This window comes from Nicotiana attenuata, unplaced genomic scaffold (genome assembly GCF_001879085.1).
Source record: "Nicotiana attenuata strain UT unplaced genomic scaffold, NIATTr2, whole genome shotgun sequence".
Lineage (NCBI taxonomy): Eukaryota > Viridiplantae > Streptophyta > Magnoliopsida > Solanales > Solanaceae > Nicotiana > Nicotiana attenuata.
Window position 1 is genome coordinate 4,173 of NW_017673380.1, and position 23,013 is coordinate 27,185.

Genomic DNA, 23,013 nt, shown 5'->3' on the forward strand with positions numbered 1-23,013 from the left:
CATAGTGGCGGTAACTCCACCTAGAAGACTGGAGATCCCAAGATCTAGGTTCAAGGAGATCAAACAAAGTCATTTATGACGGTTCAACATTGTCAACTAAACTTTTGGTCCATTCTCGTGATGAGACAATGTTCAGTACCAAGGATAAAGCATTAAGGCTTTTTAATGATTTCTAAATTTGATACGGGGTATATCAAATAGTGTATCTACGGGATGACACGTTTAGGAATCACCTATGTAAGTGTGAAGTGTTAGCCGCTTCAAGGAGAACATTGTAAGGCCAGTTCTCTACGCACTTATGAAACCAGGCGGTGTTCATGGCTGAAACGAACACAACAATGAGAACCAAAGACGGTTAAGGGTTGGTTGTGTGACTTATGGTTGTCTAGGTATACACTAAAGTTCGACGGTTCAAAGATATCAAATCTACCGATTGATTGAGTATATCCGACATAAGTTCACTACGGAAAGTTCAAAGGGAAACCTACTTATCCAGATGCAATTAATCCTTACTTGCGAATCACACAGTTTTTCATACATACTTCCGTGATATAGCCATTCCCCATTCATGTGGGGGATTGTTGGGTTTTGGATGTATTTAATTAATATATATTAAATACTTAAAAGAGGGTGAATGAGAAATGGAGGGAAATAAAATTTTAAGTTCCCCATTTGAAAATGGGCATTGTCCCATATTGGAAGAGGAAGAGGTTTTTTATGGGTATATAAGCAATTGCTCTTCTTCTAGCTCTTAAAGAGTTGAGAAGAAGGCAAGCATCGCGCCGTCGTCGTCGTCGCTCGCTCGGCTCGGCTTCGGCTTCGGCTACGGCTACGGCTACGGCTACGACTTCGGATTCGGATTCGGATTCGAATTTGGATTTGGATTTGGTCAAATGATCGATTGACTTTTTGCACCAAATTTATTTGTTAATAGTAAAATATTAACAGAAATGTTATTAAATATTTGTTTTAATAACAAAATATTAATATTAAATATTAATATTAAATCCAATTCGTTTTTCTGTTTTGGTAACAGAAAAGTAACTACCCTCTTCAATTTTCCCTCTTTATTTTCCCTCTTTATTGTTGAGTAAATGGCCATTTATGTAATGGCATTTATGCTGTGGGCGTTTTGCATAAACAACCATTCTGAAGAGTTGCACCTCTTCAGATTTTAGCCCAACTTTGGTTATAAATACAACACTATTCTGCTAAGAATTTCACCACGATTTTCTGAGTTTTCTCTCCTTCTTCTACATACTTTTAGCATCAAACAAAGTAAAAAGTAAGTGTGATTTGCTACCGAACTTTGTGTTCGCTGAAACACTGGGGTTTGAAGTACCACTACACCAGGGTGTAATTTCGTTCTATCCTGGGAGGAAATAATCCATAACCTTGGGTACTAGGAGGGGATTAAATTCCTTAAGAAAACACTGTGAATTCAGTGGGCTCGAATTGGTTTTATGTCATTTCTGTTTATGTTCATTTCTGTTTATATTCATTTATATTTTCAGAATTATTTTACAAATACAGTCTAATAACAATAATATCATTCAGTTATATTAGGACTGTTTATTACCTTTTCTTAATTTTTTAATTAAAAAAGATCTCCAGTAGATGTTAGCTTATTTTCTATGATTAGCTTAACTAGATTTGGTGTATACACCGAGTGTGGGTAAGTTTCTTCCGTGAAAATCATACGAATAAAAGATTATCAATAATAGAGGGATGAAAAATGCAATTAATCTAAGGGGACCGGAAAGAAAAACAAAAGAAATGTAAGGGGCATTTAGATAAATATATAGAATTAAGAGGCGGCAGCGAGAGAACCCTAGTTCTCATCGTTGTTGAGTATAAATACTCCATTTTCCCTTCAGAATCAACCCCTCCTCATCTCTTTGCCTGCGATTTTCTTCTGCTGCGCCGCAAGGGACCTATCGGAGCTTAATTTCTCTTTCTCAAAGGTTAGATCTATCCATCTTCTATATCTTTTCTTACATTACTGTTATTTGTAATCACCTTTTTATGTTGATCTGTTTAATTCAGTTGTTATACATATTGAAATAGCATAAAAAAGGCATGTATTTTTGTTATAAACTGGATTTACGTTTATGTATTGATGAAACTTTTGTTATCGTTTTCTGATTCGTGAAATGAAGTATATAAAGCTGAGATATAGCTTGTGCTTGTGAGGGTTTTGATGATTTAGTTGATATAGTTTGATTTGTGTTGATGATCTGTGCATGAGCTCGAATATAGCCAGTAATGCGTGTCAGTGATTATATATCTTGAATTTTTAAAGAGGTACTCAAAAGATGAATATAGATCGGTGAATGTTTGTAATAAATTGTTATATGCACATTAGTAATCTATTCGTAATACTCCTTCGATTTGTGGTATTCATATGTCCTAATATGTTTTACGAAATGACGTTGTTACACAACTTTCATGTAGTTTGAGGAAACAAAAAACTTACTATACAGATTTTATTCCCTAAATATGTTGCTTTCTCTATCTAAGTTTTCAACAATTGCTTTAATATGATCTTCTGCTATCACTAATATGACATAATATATGAACTTAAAGTAACAACTTAAGCTACTTAGTAAACACCATCACATTAAAATGAGAGAGTGAGTAATATATTTATGTAGGTAAAATATAGTTGTGAATTAGTTGGATGTATAGGGAACACTTGGTGCTTCTTTTTGTTGTATATCACCTGTTATTGACAGAGTCATTAGGTTGAGCAATTCTGTTTTATTTGGTTCTAATTGCTGAATGTGTTGAATTTTGCATATATTTTACTTGTTTTTGAAATATGTTTTATTTAATTTGCTTCTGAGTTGTGATTCTATTTGTATCAATTGCAGTCTCTTAGTTACTCAATATGGGTAAAGAGAAGGTTCACATCAACATTGTGGTCATTGGCCATGTCGACTCTGGGAAGTCGACCACCACTGGTCACTTGATCTACAAGCTTGGTGGTATTGACAAGCGTGTTATTGAGAGGTTCGAGAAGGAAGCTGCTGAGATGAACAAGAGGTCATTCAAGTATGCCTGGGTGCTTGACAAACTTAAGGCTGAACGTGAGCGTGGTATCACCATTGATATTGCCTTGTGGAAGTTCGAGACCACTAAATATTACTGCACTGTGATTGATGCCCCTGGTCACAGGGACTTTATCAAGAACATGATCACTGGTACCTCCCAGGCTGACTGTGCTGTCCTGATTATCGACTCCACCACTGGTGGTTTTGAAGCCGGTATTTCCAAGGATGGCCAGACCCGTGAGCACGCATTGCTTGCTTTCACCCTTGGTGTTAAGCAAATGATTTGCTGTTGTAACAAGGTTTGCTTTTATCAATTGTTTGATATTGATTACTATTTTAAAAAAGAAGCATGGCATGTTTTGCTAAATCTGTTGTTTTGTGCCTTGTGCAGATGGATGCTACCACACCCAAGTACTCCAAGGCTAGGTATGATGAAATCGTGAAGGAAGTTTCTTCCTACCTCAAGAAGGTTGGTTACAACCCTGACAAGATTCCATTTGTTCCCATCTCTGGTTTCGAGGGGGACAATATGATTGAGAGGTCTACCAACCTTGACTGGTACAAGGGGCCAACCCTCCTTGAGGCTCTTGACCAGATTAATGAGCCCAAGAGGCCCACAGACAAACCCCTACGTCTTCCACTTCAGGACGTTTACAAGATTGGTGGTATCGGTACCGTCCCTGTTGGTCGTGTTGAAACTGGTGTCCTCAAGCCTGGTATGCTTGTGACCTTTGGGCCTACTGGTCTGACAACTGAAGTTAAATCTGTAGAGATGCACCATGAAGCTCTCCAGGAGGCACTCCCTGGTGACAATGTTGGGTTCAATGTTAAGAATGTTGCTGTTAAGGATCTCAAGCGTGGTTATGTTGCCTCAAACTCCAAGGATGACCCAGCCAAAGGGGCTGCCAGTTTCACCTCCCAGGTCATCATCATGAACCATCCTGGTCAGATCGGAAATGGATATGCACCAGTTCTCGACTGCCACACTTCCCACATTGCTGTCAAGTTCGCTGAGATCTTGACCAAGATTGACAGACGTTCTGGTAAGGAACTTGAGAAGGAGCCTAAGTTCTTGAAGAATGGTGATGCTGGTATGGTTAAGATGATGCCGACCAAGCCTATGGTTGTTGAGACCTTCGCTGAGTACCCACCATTGGGTCGTTTTGCTGTGAGGGACATGCGTCAGACTGTTGCTGTTGGTGTCATCAAGAGTGTTGACAAGAAGGACCCAACTGGTGCCAAGGTCACCAAGGCTGCCCAGAAGAAAAAGTGAACAGTGCAGTGTAATGCTGGTATTTCCAGTGCTATCTATTATCGTCAAGTGTGTTATGTAGACTCTGTTTTATTCAGTTCTGCTATAGTTTTGTCTGTGATTTTAGGTTCCGGTTCTCTGCCTTGTATGTCAGGTAGCCATTCTCAGAACTGGGTACTTGACAGGCGGTGGCGAGCATTACTTTTGAGTCTGTCTTCATTGTAGGAGGTGCCTTGGTTTTCCACGGCAGCTCAGGATTTTTGCTATTTATGTTGCGTCGTACTTAATTTGATCTTTTTAAAAATTTCTACTTTTTGCCTTGTTTGAGTGAAAAGATTAAATGCCTTATACAATACGTTTGTTGAAGATATGTTATTTGTTAAAATAGGGGACGTCCAATGGTGAGCTCATATTTAAACTCTAGTGATGTGGTGGTTGTTTTTCTTACCCTCTTTGTTAAGGTATGCAAGGATTGGGGTATTTGATTCATCTAAAGGGTAAATCTTTTATTACCGTGGTGGATGTCCCTTTCTGTACTTGAAGGAGTAAAACTAGTGTGGTCTTTAAGTTTTACAAGGTCAAAGTAGTGTGATCTTTAAGCCGTACAAGATCAGAATTCATCTATTGTAGAACATTCTTCAGCTGCTCCTGCTTTCCCCAACATATTTCAGCTTCTAAAGGGACAGTGATACGGTGTTCTTGAGCTAGATATGGAACTTCACATACGTGAATTTTCGCAATTGATCTTTGCAGGAATGAGTTAATACAGGATTTTACTGTCTTAAAAACACATACAGTGACTTCTTTGAACTGTCTGGTTGGGCGGTACAGTCTACTTTTGCGTGGCATAGATAGAGTAAATTACATTTTCTTTCCCTAAATCCAATGTAGGGAGATCATATTATCTGCTAGTTTGATATCTGAGATAATTGTACTAACAGTTTATCTTAACACCAAGGGGAACAAGGCACTGCAATGCACCATGTGTTAAACCACACATAATTCATGTATTATCACTCTCAAGATTCTCATACCAAACACCTCAGAGAGGTGCGTTCTGATAGATCTTATGAGGAAATAAGCTTTTTTCATTTTAGAAGTGCGAGAAGGAATTTTAATGATACACGAGTCTTGAATTAACGTAAATACTCCTGTCCCTTTTACCTTTTAGTCCTCCAATATTTTCATACTGTCGCGTATTCTTTTACTGTTAGGTTGCAGATAAAAATGTTTAGGTGCAAAGAATAGAACTTCTCATAATCATTCGCTGCTCCATAACCTGAGGACAGCCATTTTTATCTACCTATTTTCTCTGTCTTTTTCACTTACATTGAGTAAATAATCCTTCTTTTCTCAGATAATAAGTTTGAATTTCAATTATATTGCTTTAAACAATTTTGGTAGGCACTCTTTCCTCTTATTGCGGACTCTCTTTGAATTTAATTCCTAACTTACAATTATTTGTAGTTCTGTTGGGACTTTGATGGCGATCACTTCTGAGCATGAGTTCTAGACTAATATAAATAATTAAAAAAGTTCATGCAAATTTTCATAATGCTAGTATTGAGAAATATGGTACTCACATTTCGGAATACTAATTACCTTTGCTCCTCTCTCTCTTCGAGTATAAGAAAACATCTATGATCACATAAAGTGAAGAGAAAAAGATGAAACAGTGATTCACCCAAAAAGAAAAAAAAGCTGAACTTGTTTTTCCACTATGAATCCTCCCCCCCCCCCCCCCCCCCCAATCTTCAATCAAATTCAAGTCAGTTCAGTGAACTTGCTTTTGCTACTTGTAGTTAGCTTTAGCTTCCTGGTTAAGCTAATGTGGATCTCAAAGCTTAGCGATAAATGAATCCTCTCAAGCATTTGTTGTTATTTTGTCATCGATTATGGAGTACATATTTATGAAGTTTATGCTACTTTCAAAAATATGATTGAAGTTATTACAGTTAAAAGTTATAGGCAATTAAAATTGCAATTACTTTCTACTTATTTTATTTAATTCACTCTTCCTTGAATCAATTTTAATTATTCCATCCGTTTCAATTTAGATGACATATTTGTTTATCGAGAGTCAAACTGCGTGAAGTTTGACCGACATTTTAAAATATATTTTTAATCATATTAGCATGAGGAAAATTGCAACTTATAGTAGTTTTTGTATAGTTTTTGAATATCTGAATTTTATTTTAAAATATTGGTTTGAATTTATCCAATTTAGCTTCAATATTTAGTCAAATTGATTCTCGATAAACAAAATGTGTCATCTAAATTGAAACATAGGGAGTGCAATTTTGGTTTTGAACCATATTTTCTTTAATTTTTTATGCGCACTAATTCTGGATGCGCGTGTCGCGCGTGTATGCTTTATACAAAGAGTATAAAATAAATCAGAAAAATATATAAATTATATAATAAAACACAAAAAGTATGTTCAAACGACTTCAGTTGTGCAGTTTGTCTAACATATTAAATTGTCACGACATGGAATTCCCTCCCTCGGTACCGCGATGACGCCAAACATTTCACTTGCTAGGCAAGCCAACGTTAGCTATATCTATTAACCATTTTTAACAATTTCCAAATTAAATGACAATAATAAAACTGAATAGTCAGAAATAAGGTAATAAACTAATAAGTGACGAAATCCAAATACAAATTCCGGAACTGGTGTCACGAATACATGAGCGTCTAGAGTACTAAAAATAATGGTATGAAATAAACATAACCGTCTGAATCAAAATAAACAGCTAAATGATGTAGAAGGGGACTTCAGGGCTACTGACGCCGTGAAGCTATACCTGAAGTCTCCACTGATAGCTAGATCCGAGCAAACCTCACTCAGTGCAGTTGGGACCAACTCCGGAATCTGCACAAGAAGTGCAGAGTGTAGTATGAGTACAATCGACTCCATGTACTATGTAAGTGGCGAGCCTAACCTCGATGAAGTAGTGACGAGGCTAAGGCAGGTCACTTACAATAACCTGTACGCAATAATAATAATAATAATAACAGAAAAGACAAGAATGGGAATGAAATAGTTAATCATAACAACGAACTTAAAATCCTGTAGCCGCAAGTAGATAGAGATACGCATTGCGAGAAGGGAACCATAGCAGCTGATAAAGGCTGCTGGTGGAGCCGGAAAAGAATCGGGCGAAGGGCTAGGGCCTTAACTAAGTACTAAGTACTAAAGCTGCTGGAATGACTTCCTTCGATTGGACCTAAATCTCTTCGTCCCTGCGATGATGGCTTCTAGAAGCATCGTGGGGCTTGTCAAGGTACACCTTTTCTAACGGATTTCCAACTGGAAAATCCAATTCAAGCTCTGCCTTTAGCTTGACCCCTCTGCTATCAACTATTCACCTATTTTTCAGCATGAATCGAAATCGAGCCTAACTCTGCTCATCCAAACTGGGATTTTAAGCGAAAGTTGGGTCTTCCGGTACGCTTTCCCAAAGGTGTAAAAGACTTTTTCTTTATTGTTTTTTGATCTGAATTTCTAAATCCATATGATATGATATGACTTTCAAGCTTCCTAGCCTAGGTTTGTGTGAAGCATGAGAACATGAGCAAGCTCAGTCTTTCGCTACTCGTACCGTTGGTGTTAAAGGGAGAACTCCGAGGAGCCAACCCTAGTACGAGAGGACTGGGTTAAGCTAACCTATGGTGTACCGGTTGTTATGCCAATAGCAGTGCTGGGCAGCTAAGTTAGTATGGAAGAACTGCTGCGCTGCGGGAAATCCTTCTCTATACAAGTTCTCGGATGAGGTTTTTGAACAGAACTTCGATAGTCGAGAGGTGTAAGCACCGCGAGGTGTGAAGCAATCTCATACTAAATGAAACGACTTTCACTTTCCATAACAAAAATGAAAGAAAGTCAACCTATTCCTGAAAATGCAGTCAGTCTCGCTACCTCTTTAGTTGCCGCCCCCTACTTGTTCATTCGCAATTACTACCACAAGAAAGTCGCCCCTATCTCTAAAGGGGCTTATGCAATCCACGACTTTCTTATGTTATGGGGTCTCGAAGACTGAATTTAGCTGCCAACCCTAGTCAGCAAGCTGAAAAACTTTCTCAAGAACATGGAGAGCGGGGACTCTTTAACCTGGCAAAATATAGATAAAGAAATGCAAAAATGGGGCGGGGGGGGGTTCGGATGGTCTATGCTGAATTTTTTTCTTAGATAGAATGAATGGAAAAGGGGTGCTTGTGTTGTGGTTTTCGTAGTTGCAAGAAATTTTTTCTCCGAGAAAAGGTCCCCTCCTTCAATATCATGATTGGGTCGACCAGGCCAGATCATGAGTGAATAGAAAAAAATGTACATAGCTATTCCAACTGAAATAGTTGGAATAATTCTACCACTTCTAGTAGGATTAGCCTTTTTAGTGCTAGCTGAACGTAAAGTAATGGCTTTTGTGCAACGTCGAAAGGGTCCTGATGTAGTGGGATCGTTTGGATTGTTACAACCTCTAGCAGATGGTTTGAAATTGATTCTAAAAGAACCTATTTCACCAAGTAATGCTAATTTCTCCCTTTTTAGAATGGCTCCGGTGGCTATATTTATGTTAAGTCTGGTCGCTCGGGCTGTTGTACCTTTTGATTATGGTATGGTATTGTCAGATCCGAACATAGGACTACTTTATTTGTTTGCCATATCTTCACTAGGTGTTTATGGAATTATTACAGCAGGTTGGTCTAGTAATTAGGGGGCGGCCGTTCGGTCGCTTATGATACAAGGACCAATAGGTTCAAAATGGGTTTGTGCCGCAAGTGTTGAACGATCTACTCTACACAGGTGTGGGCTTACAGGGGTAGGTCTCATAAACTCTTTCTTTCATTTATCAATATGGCCCTGCCCTGATCGGTCACTTTTCTGGACCGGGATCGATAAGTGGAAGTCATAGAAAAGAAATCTTTCTCTTCGCACCTCAGATCAAGAGGAAGGGTTGATTGTCAAGCTAGCCTATATATAATAACAAGAAATTTCTTTCTATTTTATATTATTATATAATTATAAGAAAAATGGAAAGATTGGCTTTCTTTTAACCGACTCCTTCTTCTTTGTCAACGCTACTAAGGACCTATAGGTTTGCCTACTTTACTTATTAAAGATAATTAGAATGGGTTATTCAAACAAAAAGGAAAAGGCCCTACTTAGTTGACTGACAATAACAAAGGCTTGCGAAACTAAGTAGGTCCTGAGGCCCCCTGCGAATCCGTAAATCTGAGGAGCATGCCGCAACAAAAGGATGGTCCCCTATGCATTTCATTTTTTCCTTAAGGGAAAAAAAGTACCCCCCATAATAGTGAACCTCTCCTTGTGATCGGGATCAGGTAGATGCCTCCCAGCCTAGGGGCGAATCAAATCGGAGTTTCCTTAGGTAGCCACCAACCTACAGTTATCCTTAAACTTCCGTGCTTGGTGGAGAAGAAGCGAACAAAAGCACGCTCGCTTGCTGTCTTGTTCTCTGTCGCGAACTGGGATCGCTCGCCAGCTAGGTCAGATTGGAGCAAGATTTTATGATAACATATTCCCCATATTTGGGGACAAGGGGCGGAACGACCTCTCGATCTATTTAGTGCAGCCCAGGCATAAAAATGTCGTCTATGCGTTCCCTGTTGCTCCGATCTCCCTTATGCCTAGGACGTTGTCTGGGCCAAGAGCCATAGTTAGTTGCTGTTTCCATTTGGTTGTTTCTTCCTCGTTGTTAATACCGGCAAGACCCAGCTAGATGATGTCTGCTGGTTGGTAGTGAGAGGACTCTTAGTACCTGCATACCCAAAAGAGGGCGCTGGTTAAAAAACAATCATTTGATTTTCTTTCTTGCTCTCCCTTAGCAGCGGGAAAGGAGTCTATCTATCTGCCTAGCTTTGGTAGATTTCCCCCAACGCAATCCACAGAAATTCCACGAATCCCTTGGTGGATAAGTCCGACGACTCAGCAGCAGTGCGGAATTGAGTTTCTTGTCTGGTGGATCTGATCTATAGTTAGGGGGCAATACATACCAAAAGGTTCGAAGAAGGAAGGCGCATAAGAGTATATAACCAACCTACCCTTCTGTATAACCTATTCACATTAGTGAAGCGGTTGGATGCATAAGGGAAGTGCACGTTTGTGAGACCTTAGTCGGGATGCATAGGTGAGTCAACCTACGAGCACGGAAGAGCATGGTACCGCTACCCCTCTCTAAGTAAAGGTAAGATTCTTAGCCCTGTAGATGACTCCATCAAAAATACAATAGGGACAGCCGTTTTTGGCTGCTCATTTCGTATCTTGAAGAAAGAGTAGGCTTAAGTAATGTAATAGGGGTCAGGTCAATAATAGCTATGCTATTGCCCTATTGATTTAAGGCCTCCGCCCGATCCCGAATGCACATTTTTTCGGGTTCATCTTCAATTGATGTTTTCTTAACCTTTCGAAAACCTTGCGTAAATTTTCGATGTGGTCAGTTATTTCTTTTGAAAAGACTACCAAATCGTCCACGTAAGGCTCGCATATGTTATGTAGGAGGTCACTGATAATTTGTGTCATCGCTCTTTGATATGTTGCACTTCCTTTTTCTTTTTTTTGGGCATATCGTAGTAAGGAAAGGAAGTGAGGGCACTCATTCAAATCGAATAGCTGAAACTACTATAACTCCTATTTCGCTGCTTTAAGAGAAGCCTTCTAGCTTGTTTTAAAGCGTTAAAGAGAGAGATAGGACATTCTAAAGATAGTTGTTATGGAAGCATCTGATTTCTAACTATGAGTCCATTTTCAAGCTAACTGAATGCCTATCTGCTGCTAGTTTTGTTCCACTATCTGCTGTTACTGCTCTCGTTGCCGGTGTGACAGTCTGAGTAGATAGTGCTCTCATCAACAGAACTCTATTCCGGAGTCGTCTTCACACAGTTCCGACTATGGTCCAATTTCTAAGACTTAAACCTCCGTTTAGGGACTAAGTGTCCCAAAATACTCTGAAACTCAAAACGAATCATCCCAGCAAGTCACATAAGCAGAAAAAGGTACGGGGAAAGCAGGTAATAGAGTATCTGGGCTCTAACTATCAAAACGACCGGCCGGGTCGTTACACTATTGAATTTTACTAGTTTATGTTCTACTAATTTTCATCTAGAAATCATGCCTATAGGACTTTAATTGGCTAATTTCCTATTGTTATCATATTGATCGCCTAGAAGACATGCCTATAGGGGCTAAGTATTACAAAAAAATCAGTTTCAATTGTCGATCATTAGAAATAGGGTATTGTCATTCGCTTAAAATTGTCAACAATGTCAATGCTGGACTCTCAAACACTGTTTCATTCCTTAACCATGACACTATTAGAAATCATGCCTATAGGACAATGTCACCTTCCTAAGATGCATATCTAGAAATCAACACTAATAGCTCTAAGCTAACAAATAGTTTATTGCCCTTCGCCTAAACCACTAAGAGCAGCAATGTTGCATATACAATGCCGGAATTCAGAGTCACGAAACCATGTCTATAGGGCTTAATGACTTTAATTTGCCTCAATTCTGAAACTGTCTAATGCCTAATGAGAGAATCTGTTTACGTGCATTTGTTGTCTACGTGTGGAGGCTAATTTGAGCCCTTAACTGCCCTTTACGTGAATGTCCTATTTGTTTTGTATGCCGTTTAGTTTTATCATTTTGAGCAGCCTAAGTAAAGTCTAGAACCACCCAAATAGAGGTCCAAAGCCTCCTGGACCATAGGCATGGGAGGAGTAATGCACTCATAGGGTACGATTTAGAATTGAACTAGAGCGCTTTTAGGTAAACAACTTCAACATAGTAATCTGGTAGCAGGAGATGATAGTCTGTGCCCGCTGAATAATATGAGTAATTCCCTATCTCAAGGGAGTTGCGAAGTATTATTTATGTTGCACGGGGTGATACTTTAGGCTAAAAAACTTAGGTCCCCCTTTCCTTACACACATATTCATCTAATATAGACCGTTACAGCTATATCCTTGTAACCCTTAAGATTTTTATCAATTCTCATTGTGTTATAATAAAACTCTTTGCCCCTTTATTCTCTTTGTTTATTTGATCATCTTGCCTAATTATAATCCACATAGTCTTAAGTTCGGTCGGTACCCACATTTGTGGACCTCGAAGAGTGCCTAACACCTTCTTTTTGAGGTAATTTGATCCCTTACCCGATCTTTGATGGCGTTGACTAGTCAAACAGAGTTATCTAAAAATAGGTGACCTAACGCACCTTAAAAACCGCTAGGTGGCGACTCTCCTTCTTTTAGCACTCTATCTCCCATCTAAAAGAGTTGTAACAACGTCAAAGCCCGATTTCACGAGAAAACGGGGCGCGACAGCATGGCGACTCTACTAGGGATTTATACTTAGGCTCTTACCATAATAAACTTGATTTATGTGGATTATTTTCTTTATTTCATGCACATCCTTTCCCATACTCACCTTTATTTGTTTAAATTTGTTATAACATGCACATCCATTTACCGTTTACCTTTATTTGTTTGAATCTGTTGTGACATGCACATCCCTTCCCCGTTAACCATTATTTGCTATGAATGCTCTTTGTTTTGTTTAAAGATTGCTATATCATGCCTCTTCCATCCCTACTCCCTTACTTGCTTTATTACATTCTCGCATATATTCCATGAACTAAATTCTTCCTTTTGTCTTTCTTTTTATGTTTTTCATGTTTTACCTTACTACTGTATTTACTGCTTCTACATATTTATCATGCAAATACTTTGCAACGTGTTATTATCTCTGCATAAAGCATGCTCTACATCATACTCCACTCGTGCCAATTATCAACATAGCGGCTCTTGATGAGTGCCCGTGCTCTTCCAAAATTACCCTTTTTAAATCGGAAAGGCTTATTTGCGATAGACTAGTCGATCAGCGGTGCAGTCGACGGTCCCGTGCCTTTCCCTCTCAAGTTGTCCTCTTGGGAGTACTAGTCTAGACCATTCTAGAAACCTCACTCCAATATCAAATGTACATGCATCAAATTAAACCTAGTACGGGTTAGAACGTTGTTAACGTAATAGCCCGCTAAGATAAGCCTTTGTCCAAAGTCCAACGGGATTTCCGCAATCCCAATGGACACTACCATGTTATGTGCATTACTTGGAGAAAATGTGCCAATATGTTGATCATTATTGTGTAGGTGGTCGAATCTGGAGGGGGAAAGGGCTAACTTTATTTGTTTGCAGAAAATGAAGCACGAAGTCCCCAGGTTCGGCATGGTCCAAAACATCCCACCTCTGCTACTTGACTGGTGGAAAAATTTCGTGCCTAGCAACAAGAATCATGTGAGAAGGGTACTTGGTGACTTTCCATCTTTGCTCGATATCCGATCAAATAGGGCATTGATTGAGGCCGCTACCATGTTCTGGGATGAGAAAAGGGTCGTCTTCCGCTTTGGTGACATACAAATGACTCCTCTCCTAGAAGAAATAGGAGGCTTCGCTAAGCTGCCATGGGATAGTCCAGGGTTATTAGTGCCAGAGAATCGCACCCCTCGCAGTTTTCTAAAAATGCTAGGTTTCAAGAAAAATGATGAGTTGCTTTGTTTGAAGAAGTCATACATCCCATTTGAATTTCTTTATGAGCATTACGAGAACAGTAAGTCGTATCGTCCTCATCATGAGGAACTCGCCATTACTTCTTTGGTTGGACGCACAATCGAGTTTATGTATTCATCGTCTGCTTCTTGGGGTTGTTGATATTTCTAATGAAAGGGGGGAAGGATTTATTCTCGTCTAGCCATGGTCGCCATAACTTTGATGGAAGGCATCGAGGGACAGACTTAAACCATCATCCTCATGATCTTAGCTGAAATATACCGCACTCTGGATCAGTGCAAGCAGGGTTTCGGACACTTCGAAGGTTGTAATCTGTTACTGCAAGTCTGGTTATTGGAACACTTTCAGAGAGGAGAATATCACCAAGAGCTTCTGCAACGACTGTTGAATGACTACATAGCTTACCATCACCCAAAGAAAATGACATTCATCCCAGACAGGTTTGCACAACCTGGAAACACTATAAGTTGGGTGCGTTTCTTTAGCAATCTGATAGACGAGCAGGTACATTGGATGTTTGAATGGTTTCCTAGCAGTGAGTTCATCATCAGGTCGAGAGAGACTACTCATCTGGTACTGATCGGGTTGAGGGTCATCTACCCTTATGTTGCTATAAGGGTAATGAGACAAGCGGGAAGAAAATAGGTTATACCTCGGGTTTCCAACATGGTCCAGTACAAAGCAGAATTTAAAAGGGGACGTCATTTCATTGAAGTTTGAGGCACAACATATGTGGAACCAGAAGGTCATTGTGGAAAAAGAAACTATTGAGTCAGACAGGTATCATGCCGGTCATGTGTACTTCTACCCATCATGGCTGGTGGATGATATAGTAAGAGACGTCAAGCCCGGAATTAGTCTAAAAAACAGGATCATAGATGATGCTACTGAAGCACAGGTCAAGTATAGGAGGTTACGCGAAAGGGTCTTCGAGTCTGAAGCTAGGCATCTGGAACAACACAAAGTGGATATGGAAGCAATCAACGAATGGAGGGAAATTGCCACTAAGTCAACAGAGAGATTGGAATATTTGGAACAAGGGTTGATGGAGCTTGAGGGGAAGATGAGAAAGAGACTTTCAGATTGTCAAAACACAGATGGCAGTGAAGGAGGGCATCTAGCAAAGGCTTACCTATTGTTGGACATGCGCGACCTGGGGAACCTGATTGATGGAGTCAAGAGAGCCAAGCACGGGGAAGGTCCTTCTGGGACCAAGTAGATTAGGAAATGATATTCTTTACTGCTTTCTAGCTTAGTTTTAGATCTCGATTGTAATAAGGCTAAATGCCATTAGTAACTTTCTCATTATTGTCGATTTAGTAAGGATTCGATTCATTTTTGTATTAATGAAATGACGCAATTGTTGGAATCAATTTTCTCCAAGTCTATGTGTTGCTTAGGCCTACCTCGGGCACAACGAAGTCCCCCAAATTAGGACGTGAATTATTAAGTGATTTTGCAAAACATATTTAATATTGCAAGCATTCTTTCAATATCCCTTTTGTTTGTTTTTCTTTCTTTTGATTATTCTCACTCCCCAAGGTTGGTTCGTGCATACTGGCATCATCCGCATATCACACTAAATCCAGAGGTCCTCCACCTCCTCCTCCGCCAAGTGATCCTAAAGGCAGAAGCAAGGGGAAAGGAAAAATGGATGATTTAAGAGGTATCAGAAAAGACAACGCTACTATGGCAGAAAACGCCGAAACCTCAGATGGCCGAAGTACTCCGGCACAGAATAAATTGGTCTTACGCCTGAAAAAGAAAATCCTGGAGCTACAAGGAGAACTTGAGCAGTCCGGAACTTGGAAAACCTTTCTCTCACCCTAAACGTCCCTGAAATTAACCAACAAAATCCAAATATCCAAAACCCAGCACCACCCCAAAACACACAGAACCAAAATCCACCGCCGAATCCTCCCGCACCACATCAATACCCTACACCTCCTCAGAACCATAACCCTCCACCGATACCTACTCCTCAACAACACCATCGTCATCCAACTCAATACCCATAGACCACCACTTATCACACTCCTCAGAATGCACCACTACCTACTCCTGATCCCCAAAACTCAACCAATGACCACCCTTATTCCTAGATTCCTAGAGTTCATCAAAGCAAACCCATATATGTGGAAACTTTACCCCATACCCCATAACAAACCCTATATATACCGGAATCAACCGAGAAAGACCTGCTCATAAAGAACATGGAGGAGGAACTCAAGAAGCTCACTGGCAGAGTTCAAATTATCGAAGGTGGTAAAGGCATTGAAGGTTTGAACTACAAGGACGTGTGCATTTAGCCAGATGTAGAACTGTCGGAGGGTTACAAACCTCCCAAGTTCGAAATGTTCGATGGAACTGGTGATCCGAAAGTGCATCTAAGAACATATTGTGACAAACTTGTGGGAGCAGGAAAAGATGAACAAATCCGTATGAAGTTGTTCATGAGAAGCCTCACAGGAGATGCTTTGTCTTGGTACATCAGTCAGAACCTAAAGAAGTGGGTTAATTGGATGAGCATGGCGTCAGACTTCATGGACCAATTTAGGTTCAACACAAAATTCACCAAACGTCTTCTACATCCAAAATCACAAGAAAAAACTAATAGAAACTTTCCGCGAGTATGCTACTCGGTGGAGATCTGAAGCTGCAAAGGTAAGGCCAGCGCTTGAAGAAGAACAAATGAATAAGTTCTTCATCAGAGCTCAAGACCCGCAATACTATGAAAGGCTGATGGTTATTGAAAACCATAAATTCTCTGACATCATCAAGCTGGGAGAAGGAATAGAAGAAGGCATTAAGAGTGGAATGGTGACGAATTTCGAAGCATTGCAGGCCACAAATAAAGCCTTGCAATCAAGAGGTATCTCGAAGAAGAAAGAGGTAGGTGCTGTGATGGTAGCGCACGGTCCAAAGTCTCCTCATACAAACCAAACACCTCCACCCACATACCAGCCTTCACCCCCCAGATACCAACAACCTGCTACCACCTACCACACCTATAACACCCAACCCACATATTATCACTCACCACCACCCGCCCGCCAAAATTACTGAAAACCAAGATCAAACTTCGACCGCAGACCACCCAGACAATACACTCCAATTGCTGAACCCATATACCAACTGTATGAGAGACTGAAGGCTGCTGGTTATGTCACTCCCATTCCTGCTGTTGCTATGGAAAACGCTTCTCAGTGGATTAACCCAAACAAGACACGAGCCTATCACTCAGTCATGAAAGGCCATACCATTGATGAGTGTCGCACGCTGAAGGACAAGATTCAGACGTTAATCGACACTAAAGTCATACAGGCAAAGGAAGCTACACAAAATGTTAGTAATAATCCTCTCCCGAATCACAAAGGTGAGGGAGTAATGTGATAGGGACCGACGAGGAATGGGATCCAGAGGGGTCAATTGGCTTCATTCAGGAGGGGGATGATCCTAAAACATCTCCAGTCACCCTCACGCCCATTGTGGTACAATACCAAGCACCGTTTGAAGTCGAGGTAACCACACCAGCACCGTTTGAAGTCGAGGTAGCCACGCCCTTCACTGTGATGGTAGCTCCCATGCCATCTTACAAGTCTGATGCTATACCATGGGATAATGTTGCGGAAGCAAAGAGGAAAGGGAAAGCAAAAATGGAGAAAACGGGTGCGGCACAAGTCATGACTAGAAATGGGAGGGTTTATCTACCTGAGCACTTGGGAGGAACAAGCAAGGAAGCTGCATCCAAGCCGCCTGTCGTTGAGACTGGCCCCGACGACCTTTGGAGAAAAGTGCAAGCAAGAAAATACTCTATGGTAAACCATTTGAACAAAACTCCCGCTCAGATATAAATCTTATCACTACTGCAAAACTCTGACACGCATAGGAATGCCTTGATGAAAGTGTTGAAGCTTACGTACCCACCAACATCACCAGTGGGGAGATGGCCAACATGGTCGGGCAGGTACTGGAAAGCCACAAAATCACCTGTCATTAAGACGAGCTACCATTAAAAGGACTAGGTCACAACATGTCACTACATATCATAGTGCAATTTGAGGACAAGTTCATCGCCAGGGTCCTGATAGATGGGGGTTCAAGTTTCAATATATGTCCACTGACTACTCTAAAGAGGTTGGGTAAATGGCTACACGAGATACGAGCGGGAAACATGAATGTAAAGGCGTTTGATGGATCTCAAAGAGCCACAATCGGAGAAATCAACCTCAGCCTACAGATGGGCCCAACCTGGTTTGATGTTGAGTTTCAAGTACTGGATATATCTGCTACCTATAATCTATTATTGGGACGAGCTTTGATACATGCTGCTGCGACAATGGCTTCTACTCTATATCAGGCTATGAAGTTTGAATGGAACCATCAGGAGGTGATCATCCATGAAGATGGAAGTAATCCCATCTATACCAATCAAACTGTTCCAGTCATCGAGAATAGGAAGAAGTTATGTGGAGAAACATACCATCGCATTGAGCGCGTCAACTCAATTGAAAAAGACAAATGGTGGAGCAACAAGATAGAAAGCATACTTATATGGATAGGGTATGAACCTGGCAAAGGTCTCAGCAAAAACCTCCAAGGGATCACCAAACCAGTACAACCAAAGCGTCATGGTACAACTTTCGAGCTTGGGTATGAATATACTTGGCACGAATGCCAGAATCGATCGCCGCTATGGCGTGGTCCTTATTATCTGCTGGAATAACTAGTACCACATTTGTAACAGACGTTTTATCAAGCTGACATGATGTGGGGGTCTGAGGAAGACGAAGCCTTAGATGGCCTGAGGAAGCTGTTTCTGGATGATGAAAACATGGATTGCAGTGCGATAGTTGAGGAGGAGGAGGAGGAAGACCTTACCATTCAGACCGTTGAAAAGGGAGCTGTTCTCAAGAAACGGACCGCTGCACCGTCCCGGGCCCGTCGAGTTCCTGGGTAGCCTGGAAATTAGCATTAGTTATTTTAGAATAATTTTTGAGCATTTGAGACATTTTCAATATTTTTTTTGAACGTATTTTGTTTTGAAATAATTGCTCGAGTCATCGAGCCGTATTTGACATTTTCAAGATTTTATTAATGCATTGCTATATTTCGTATTTATTATTATTCTTTACATTTTCTCTCTACAGTATCATTATTACCTATCCCGATGAACCTACGACTGTAACATGTAATGAGACAACGCAACATAAGGATATTGATATCTGGAAGATGATATAATACCTGCGGTAATCGTAAGAGAAGTGGAAAACCTTGAAAACAAGCCTAAGTCTAATTTGGACGAAACTGAGACAGTTAACTCAAGGGATTCCGAAACGGTCAAGGAAACACGCATAAGCATTCACCTGTCACCGTAATAAAAGGAAGAGTATGTCAGATTCTTAAAAGAATATGAAGATATATTTGTATGGTCTTATGACGATATGACTGGTTTGAGCACATCCATAGTAGCTCACAAGCTACCTACCAATGCCATGTGTCCACCGGTAAAACAGAAGATTAGAAAGTTCAAGCCGGATATGAGTTTGAAGATAAAAGAAGAGGTCACCAAGAAAATCAAAGCTGGGGTTCTTAGGGTGGTTGAGTATCTGACTTGGTTGGCCAACATCGTGCCGGTTCCAAGAAAGATGGGAAAGTCAGAGTGTGTGTTGATTACCGAGATTTAAACAGGGCGAGTCCCAAAGATGATTTACCGTTGCCCAATATACACATACTGATCAAAAATAGTGCCAAGCATGGACTCCAATCCTTTGTGGATTGCTTCACGGGGTATCATCAGATCTGGATGGATGAAGAGGATGCCGAAAAGACACCCTTTATCACACCATGGAGAATGTACTGCTATAAAATGATGCCGTTTGGTTTAAAGAATGCTGGAGCTACCTACATGAGCAATGACAACCATTTTCCACGACATGATACACAAGGAAATATAGGTGTACGTGAAAGACATCATCATCAAATCCAAAAGGAGTACAGATCACATAGAAGACTTGAGAAAATTCTTTGATCGGCTCCGAAAGTACAATCTTAAACGGAATCCTGTAATGTGTGCCTTCGGATTCGCTGCTGGGAAATTGTTAGGGTTTATCGTCAGCCACCGAGGGATCGAGTTAGACCCGTCAAAGGTCAAAGCTATCCAAGACTTGCCACCTGTGAAGAATAAGAAAGATATGATGAGTTTTTTATGATGTCTCAATTACATCAGCCGTTTCATAGCACAATCAACTGTGATATGTGAACCAATCTTCAGAATGTTGAGGAAAGATGCCGCAACAGGCTGAACTGAAGAATTCCAGAAGGCCTTCGACATAATCAAGGAGTACTTATCTAAACCACCCGTTCTAGTCCCACCAGAACCAGGAAGACCTCTGTTTCTTTACTTGTCCGTATTGGATGGGGATTTCGGTTGTGTTCTGGGAAAACATGATTAAACTAGTAGAAAGGAGCAGGCAATATATTATCTGAGTAGGAAATTAACACCTTACGAAGCCCGGTACTCTTTGCTGGAGCGCACCTGCTGCGCTTTGACAAGGATAGCTCAAAAGTTGATGTATTATTTCTGTGCATACACCATATATCTCATATCAAAGATGGATCCGCTGAAATACATCTTCCAGAAACCCATGCCCACAGGTAAGTTAGCAAAGTGGCAGATATTGATGAGCGAGTTCGACATCATCTATGTAACTCGGAAGGCAGTCAAAGGGCAAGCATTGGCAGATCATCTGGTAGAAAATCCCATAGACGGAGAATACGGACCATTGAAGACGTATTTTCTCGATGAGGAAGTATCATTTGTAGGAGAAGATATCACCGAAGCATATGATGGTTGGAGAATGTTCTTAGACGGAGCAACAAATTTCAAAGGAGTAGGTATCAGAGTTGTCTTAGTATCAGAACCGGTCAAAACTATCCGGTATTTGCAAAACTCAAATTTCCATGCACCAACAATATGGTAGAATATGAGGCTTGCATCTTGGGACTCCGGTTGGCTATTGACATGAATATTCAGGAGCTGCTGGTGATTGGAGATTCCGATCTTTTGGTGCACCAGGTTTTAGGGGAATGGGTGGGTTACCAAGAACACCAAGATATTGCCATATCTGTACTGTGTACAAGAGCTGATCAAGAGGTTCACCAAGATAGAGTTCAAACATGTTCCGAGGATTTAGAACGAGTTTGCAGATGCATTGGCCACTTTATCTTACATGATACAACACCCAGACAAGAACTTCATCGATCCTATCCCAATAGCAATTCATAAAAAACCGGCTTATTGTGCTCATGTTGAAGAAGAAAGTGATGGAAATCCATGGTTCCATGACATCAAGGAAACTTGGCAAAGGGAGAGTATCCGGAGTACGCAACTCATACTCAGAAGCGCACACTCCGAAGGTTAGCCAACCATTTCTTTCAAAGCGGAAGAATTCTGTATAGATGGACTCCTGACCTGGGGTTACTACGGTGTGTCGACGCCAAGGAAGCATCCAGATTGCTTGAGGAAACACATGCCGGAACATGCGGACCGCACATGAATGGCTTTGTCTTAGCCAAGAAAATACTAAGAGTAGGATATTCCTGGATGACTATGGAAATAGACTGCATCAAGTATGTTCAAAGGTGTCATCAGTGCCAGATACATGCTGATATGATACGAGTACCACCCAATAAACTCAATGCAACAAGTGCACCCTGGCCTTTCTCTGCTTGGGGCATGGATGTCATCGGTCCAATTGAGCCCGCTGCTTCAAATGGGCATATGTTCATTCTGGTAGCCATAGATATTTCACAAAATAGGTTGAAGCCGCATCTTACAAAGTTGTAACTAAGAAGGTCGTCGCAGATTTTGTTCGAGATCGCATTTTTTGTTGGTTCGGAGTGGCAGAGTCAATCATCACCGATAATGCCGCCAATCTCAACACTGATCAAATGAAGGCCACGTGTGAAACTTTCCATAGCATACAGGCCGCAAATGAACGGAGCTGTAGAAGCCGCTAACAAGAACATCAAGAAGATCCTAAGGAAAATGGTAGATAATTACAAGTAATGGCACGAGAAGCTGCCATTTGCTTTACTCGGGTATCGTACCACCGTTCACACATCAACTGGGGAAACTCCCTACCTACTGGTTTATGGAACTGAAGCCGTTATTCTTGCAGAAGTAGAAATCCCTTCTCTAAGAATCATACAAGAAGCTGAGCTCAGCGACGTAGAATGTGTACAGAGTCTCTATGAACAACTGGCTCTCATTGATGGAAAAAGAATGAATGCAGTATGTCACGATCAACTCTACCAGAATAGAATGGCAAGAGCTTTCAACAAAAAGGTTAGACCAAGGCAATTCACACCGGGGCAGTTGGTGATAAAGCAGATCTTCCCACATCAGGATGAAGCCAAGGGGAAGTTCTCACCCAACTGGCAAGGTTCCTACATATTTCGTCGAGTACTAACAGGAGGAGTACTCATACTTGCAGAAATGGACAGAGAGATTTGGCCAAAACCTATCAACTCAGACGCAGTCAAGAGATACTATGTTTAGGATTGTTTACATTTCTTCACTTGATGTAACTGAACTACGCTTGACCTGATTCCCGTTTAAGAGGAGATACCTTGGCAACCCTGTGGGTTCAGCCACATCTTAATAAAATCTTCATTTTCCCCATGATCAGAAATTGGGGCAAGATCGCAAGATCAGGCAACTTCGTCATATGCAGAACAACCAAAAAGTATTGTCAGAAGTATGCATTTAAACTAGGGAACAATTTTGAGGGGTGCCCTCAAAATTCTAAGGCAAGGAGGTCGCAATGTCTCTAGAATATGTCACAGTCACCGGTTCATCTAAATTATTTGATATCACATACTACTACATTTTAAATAACTATATTGTTTCAAATAGTTTGTCGAATGCATACATATTTTTTTCGAAAACTTTGTTTCTAGGACAGCCAGATGTTACCCAGGGTAATTCAAACAAGATCTTAAGACAGGAGTAAAGACAGAGCAAGAAGACCAAAAGCACGAACCGACCTTCCACCCACAAAACTCACGATTTTTCTTTGAGTACAGGCACAATAAGATAGCAATATTCGCAAATACA

At 40.7% G+C, this 23,013-nt stretch overlaps 1 protein-coding gene and 1 pseudogene across 1 annotated transcript; one reads left to right on the top strand and one right to left on the bottom strand.

Annotated features, from left to right (window-relative positions):
• Positions 1-1,858: 1,858 nt before the first annotated feature.
• Positions 1,859-4,639, top strand: LOC109216213 (elongation factor 1-alpha-like). Its single transcript, XM_019380346.1, has 3 exons — positions 1,859-1,964; positions 2,874-3,352; positions 3,445-4,639. The coding sequence occupies exons 2-3, from the start codon at positions 2,891-2,893 to the stop codon at positions 4,324-4,326; spliced, it is 1,344 nt and encodes a 447-aa protein (XP_019235891.1). The 5' UTR covers positions 1,859-1,964; positions 2,874-2,890; the 3' UTR covers positions 4,327-4,639.
• A 2,409-nt stretch (positions 4,640-7,048) lies between these two features.
• Positions 7,049-11,171, bottom strand: LOC109216208 (annotated as a pseudogene).
• Positions 11,172-23,013: the final 11,842 nt, after the last annotated feature.